The 6,000-nt window shown below is 36.3% G+C and overlaps 1 protein-coding gene across 1 annotated transcript; it reads left to right on the top strand.

The window, feature by feature from the left end:
- The first annotated feature begins 4,229 nt into the window (after positions 1-4,229).
- LOC140169467 (D(1A) dopamine receptor-like) lies at positions 4,230-5,369 on the top strand. The gene has a single exon (XM_072192728.1). The coding sequence runs from the start codon at positions 4,230-4,232 to the stop codon at positions 5,367-5,369; it is 1,140 nt and encodes a 379-aa protein (XP_072048829.1).
- Positions 5,370-6,000: the final 631 nt, after the last annotated feature.

The following is a 6,000-nucleotide window of genomic DNA, read 5'->3' as shown; positions in this document are numbered from 1 at the left end:
GGTAAATTCGGAATAGTTGATAGCATGTTGCTTCATCAAGATAAAACAGTGCTCAAATTCATGCTCCAACATAATCCCAATTATTTTTCAACCGATAGTGTTTGAGAGCATCCAAATAAATTAAACATGAAGTTGTTCATTTGATAAAACCTAAGTTGCTACAAATTTGGAACACGTCTCGTGATATACGGTACCACATAAGCGAAACAAGGCGTAATTTAAATGGAAGCAATGACAACTAAGATTGAACGCTGAAGACATAGATCCCAGGACATAGATGCATTAGTAACATTAGTAAAACGTATACGGTGGTGAAATGAATTGGTGGAAACCATGAAGAAAACAGATACATCGAAAGAAACATGATACTGGATGGTACCCGTGTCATAGCAATGACAGCCAGAACCTAATTTTGTACTTTTCATCAATCAATGCAATTTATTTTGGAATTACTTTATTAACCGCGCGTGTTGTTATTGTGATGGTGGTGGTGCCACTACGAAAAAGGATGGATGCAAACAGTATTGCAAATCAAATGATCAGTATGTCAGATGCGTTAAGGGATCTGGAATGAGCGTTTTGAGCGTTTCGACAGTATTTTTTATGAAACATGAGAGCACCTCAGACGTATCGAATTGCATTCTGAATACGAAGCATGTCTTTCTGATATCAAATAATTTTCATTTTTGAAAATTACGATATAATAAATTTTATGACAAATTATAAAAATTTGATATTTTTCAAATTTTGATATATAACAGTCCTCGAAGTAAATTTTATAAATCTAATGATATATTCTTAAAGTGTATGTAGCTGGGAGGAAAAGCCGACGATCAATTGAAAATTTTGACATTTCATATTGAAGATATGGATTTTTCCCCAAAAGACCTAATTTGTTTTGGTGTTTTGGGAAAAAAATCCATATCTTCAATACGAAAGGTCAAAATTTTCAATTGATCGTCGGCTTTTCATCCCACCTACATACACGTTAAGTATAAATCATCAGATTTATAAAGTTTACTTCGAGTAGTGTTAAAGGAGTGTTTCGTGATCCTAGCATTCTCTTTTTATGACATTTTTCAGTACATATCCACGAAAAAAGCCTATTCCCAAAATTTCAGTTGATTCCGATTTTGCGTTTGCGAGTTATGCACGATTATGTGTAGTACACTGCTCCATAGACAATGCGTTGTAATTTCGTTCTGGTGCACCAGAACGAAATTCAAATTTCACGATATCTTTGCAAAACGAATTAATCTGCAAGAAATATTTTATACATAAACATTATGTAGCCAGAGGTTTCCAGTGATATAAAAATCTCAACTTTTTTTGAGAAAAGTGGGGGGATGAGGCTGTGGATCACGAAATGCCCCTTTAAATATCAAAAATATCAATTTTTAATGATTTGCCATAAAATGTGTATTACATTGCGAATTTCAAAAAATTTCAGAATGCATATCGATATGTCTGATGTGCTCTAATGTCCCACAATAAATACTGTCCAAACGTTCTTAAGGGCTCGACAATTTTACCCGTTTTCACGTAAATACATTTTTGTGGGACCTGAGAGCACATCAGACATATCAAACATTCTGAATACGAAGAATGTCTTTCTGATATCAAACAATTTGATTTTTTGAAATTCGCGATATAATACACTTTGGGAAGCACGGTGACCCAATGGTTAGGGCGCGAGCTCCATAATCGAAAGGTTGCGGGTTCGAACTCCACCACGGCCAGTGTGTTGCGTCCTTGAGCAAGATAGCTTAATTCCCAATTGCTTCACTCCAACCAGGTGTAAAAGTGGGGACCTTCTGGGGTAATCACAATCTAAGTCGCTGAGTGTACCTACCTACCTACGCATCAGTTGCGGACTTGGTGAAGCGGAAATGATTCTGATATGTCCTGGCAGCGGAATAATAATGTTGAAGTGTGCTGATAATTAGGTGATGCCTTGCTGAAGCGCACGTTAAATCAAACAACATTTATTTTGTATTACATTTATTTTATACAAATTATATAAAATTGCTAAAATTTGATGAATACGAAGAATGTCCTTCTGATATTAAATAATTTAGATTTTTTGAATTTCGCGATATAATACAAATCATACAGAATTACTTAAATTAGGTATTTTTTTAATTTTGATATAACAGTCTTCGAAGTAAACTTTATAAATCTAATGATATGTACTTAAACTGTATGTAGCTGGGATGAAAAGCCGACGATCAATTGAAAATTTTGACCTTTCATAATTGAATATATGCATTTTCCCTCCAAAGACCTATTTTTTTATGTTATGGGTTTGGGGGCCGGGTGGGGGGATCCATATCTTCGATACGAAAGGTCAAATTTTTCAATTGATCGTCAGCTTTTCACCCCAGCTACATACACTTTAAGTACATATCATTAGATTTATAAAGTTTACTTCAGGACTGTTTTATCAAAAATATCAATTTTTAATCAATTGTCATAAAATGTGTATTATATCGCGAATTAAAAAAAAAATCAAAATTATTTGATATCATAAGTACAATCCCTGTATTCAGAATGCAATTCGACATGTCTGATGTGCTGTCATGTCCCACAAAAATACTGTCCAAACGCTCATACCCCAGCCATTAAGTAGATTGATGAGAAAGCCAGATTGTAACACATGAAGCGAAACAATAGTAAAAGATGTGAAATAAAGGTTGAGAAATTATTAAAAAATAAGAAAAAGTGTGTCAATTTCATTCTGACCCCTTTAAATCTAATTTTGTGCGCGCAGTTGATGTGTAAATGAATTATTGAGCCATCTGTCGAATAGGAATATCATGCTCATGAGAGTAAGAAAAAGGGTTGGTTTTCTACAGTCCATGGTTTAATTTTAATTGCCATCCAGTGGCGGTAGTGAAAACCTCAATGTTTTAACATGTGCTATAAATGACGAACTAGAGAAGGTTTTTTTCCTAATCATGCTGCATGAATCATTCTATTGTGGAACATCCTTCTGATACTTGTGTGTTTTGACAACTGGAAGAGTTTTCACAGGTCTTTTATCTACTGACGAGGTATGTCAAAATTGTCATCCTCACCAAATAGGAAAGTGACAGCGTTATAGTACGGTTCCTCTCTCGCTTTTTACCTCACTTTCCTCTATCTGTTCCTCTGTCTATCTTTCGATATCCTTTCAAGTAAATGTGTAAGCAAAGGAAACATTTAATACAAATGCATATTGTTGAGGCGGTCACTAATAATGAATTTATGACGTAATCATGGTACACACTCAGAACGCTAGTCTCCTACTGGCTATTGTTATTCAAGACCCACACAGTCATTTAATTAGGCTATAAAGCGATCGGTGTTGAAATTAGCAAAAATTTTCACGTTAAAATTGATTGTCTCTGTCAAATTACAAGTAATAATTTTCATTTTTCCAGTAAATGTCAGAACAAAACCATAATGCTTGATACTGAAATCCTGGTGTTAAACTTAGGCGTGACATTTAGTCATCTAGTGTAAGATTTTCGATTTTAACAGGCTTCAACTTGGCCCGCGAGCTTTTTTTAATGAACTTTTTAGCACATCATTGTGGGATATGTATCATAGTTTTGTTAGAATTTACGTTTTGATTTCACCATTCTCCACTTCAGATTGAATTTGTTTTTCAAAATCAACGTGTAAATACACCCATGGATGAATGATTCTGCAAGCCACAATAGAAATATCAATTATTTCTACTGGTTGCTTTCCAAATACAAGTATTAAGTACTGAGTTGGACATTGCAGCAGTCTGGAGTGAAAAATGAATTAGCGAAATATATTAGTTTGAAACGCAAAAAAAAAATAACTTCCGAAAAAAGCTCACGGGCGAAGTTAAAACCTATAAAAGTCCAAAATCTTACACTAAAAGACACAATTTCATGCCTAATTTTAACACCAGGAGTTTTGTTAAAAGGTATATCCAAGCACTATGTTTTAACTCACATTACTGAAGAAAAAAATGTTATATTTAACCGAGAAAATTAATTTCATGGCAAAAAGGTGTATCTCTGAATTGTGCTGATTTCAACATGTATCGATTGACTTTCAGCGCGACTATGCATAGCATGCAATAGAAGCTGTTCAGTAGCGTACTGAGTGGTAACATGTTATGCTCTACTTGCCTACTCTCACCAACTCATCATAACGGCTTGAACCAATTCAGAGATCAGCTGCATCATTTTACTTTCCAATTGGTAATCCCAATGGATTCTGCTTATATTGCAGAAGCATTTGATGGAATGATTTTGACAAACCTAACCAATGGGTCCTCCACTGGTGATATGAATCCAGGTTGGACTAATAGAGGTCTTATGAATGATACCCCATCCCAACCACATCGTCCTGCTATGCCGGTTATTCCAACATCTGTGATAATTACTGCTCAATCTTTGATGTTCATCGTTGGCGGTTTGGGTAATATCGGCACCATTTCTGCTTTTGCACTGGATCCCAAACTACGTGAAAAGGCGAGCGATTTCATTATCCTTGCACTCGCTGTGGCTGACTCCTACATATGTTTGGTTGAGACCACATTTATTATTGTTACAGAAGTAATGGGTACCTGGATTTTTGGCGATGTTTGCTGCAAAATGCGATATGTAATGCTGGCCTCTTGTCTTAACGCTGGAATAAACTTGATTCTTGCTCTAAGCTGGGATCGTTATCTCTTGCTTGCAAAAGAGTATGGTGGCTATGTGAAAATGCAGACACGAAAGATGATCTTTGTCCTTATAACCATAGCCTGGATATGCGCAGTGATCCCTGTAATTGCTGTCAATGTGAAGTTTGCATGGAGAAGTTCCTTAATAAACGTTGGTACGCATCTGCAATGTTGGCCTGCTTCATCTTTCAGTTCAGCGTACCTGCTGACAGAGCTCCTCCTGTTGCGGTGTTTCCCGATCGGACTTGTTCTTATATTTGGAGTCCTGTTTCTAATCCGCTTGCGACAACGTCTTTTTCAGTCACGGACAAGTTTCGACGGTATGGTTATGACTGGGACGTCGCGGGTGAGTACAGGGAACACAGATCATCCGAACACCTCAAAACAAAAGGCTGCCCGCATTCTGCGTAAACGTTACATAAAACCGACCATCATGTACGCTGCTTTTGTCTCCGCGCTTATCCTATGTACTACTCCTCTCTCTATCTACGCAATCAGCTTTACTGTGATTTGTCCTGAGTTCTGCTTTCAGTTGATTACACTGGATAGTTTGATTCTTCTGGCATACTTTAACTCCTGTATTAATCCAATTTTGTATGCACTAACTAATAGGAAAGTGAGACAATTTTATGCCAGGTACCTACAAAAGGTGTTCAAGACTGAGAGACAGAGGGTGAACTAAGTTCGGTTGTTTGATGGCATGTAAAACTGTTCCATTTAAAGTAAAATTGAACAATGATGGCGCTATTTTATGCCAGAAACCTACAAAAGTTGTTCAAGACTGAGTGAGAGACAGAGGGTGATATGAGTTTAGAACACACATCGCGGTTGTTTGATGGCATGTAAAACTGTGATAAGTTGGACAATGTTGGCGCTATTTATTTTAAATCTTGTTTGCATGTTTACAAGGGGTAGATACTTATATAATGATATTAGAACATCAGACAAAAGACTAACAAATGGGAAGGAAATTTTCAAAAAACTTTTTTTATCATAAAATGTAAGGAATTACTCATATTAATTGGCTAATTTAAATTCAAAATATGTAAATAGCGCCCTCAATTTGCCCACAAATGTACAGTATATATAATAAAGATAAAAAAGCAAAACAAAGATGAATACAAAAATCTATGTTTTTAATCCGCTTGCGACAACGTCTTTTTCAGCCTGTGAGTCACAGACACGTTTTGACGGTATGGTTATGGCTGGGACGTCGCGGGTGAGTACGAGTACAGGGAACACAGATCATCAGGAGCAAAAGGCTGCCCGAGTTCTGCGTAAACGTTACACAAAACCCACCATCATGTACGCTG

This window comes from Amphiura filiformis, chromosome 14, assembly GCF_039555335.1.
Source record: "Amphiura filiformis chromosome 14, Afil_fr2py, whole genome shotgun sequence".
Classification (NCBI taxonomy): Eukaryota; Metazoa; Echinodermata; class Ophiuroidea; order Amphilepidida; family Amphiuridae; genus Amphiura; species Amphiura filiformis.
This window is presented reverse-complemented; position numbering and strand designations above follow the sequence as displayed.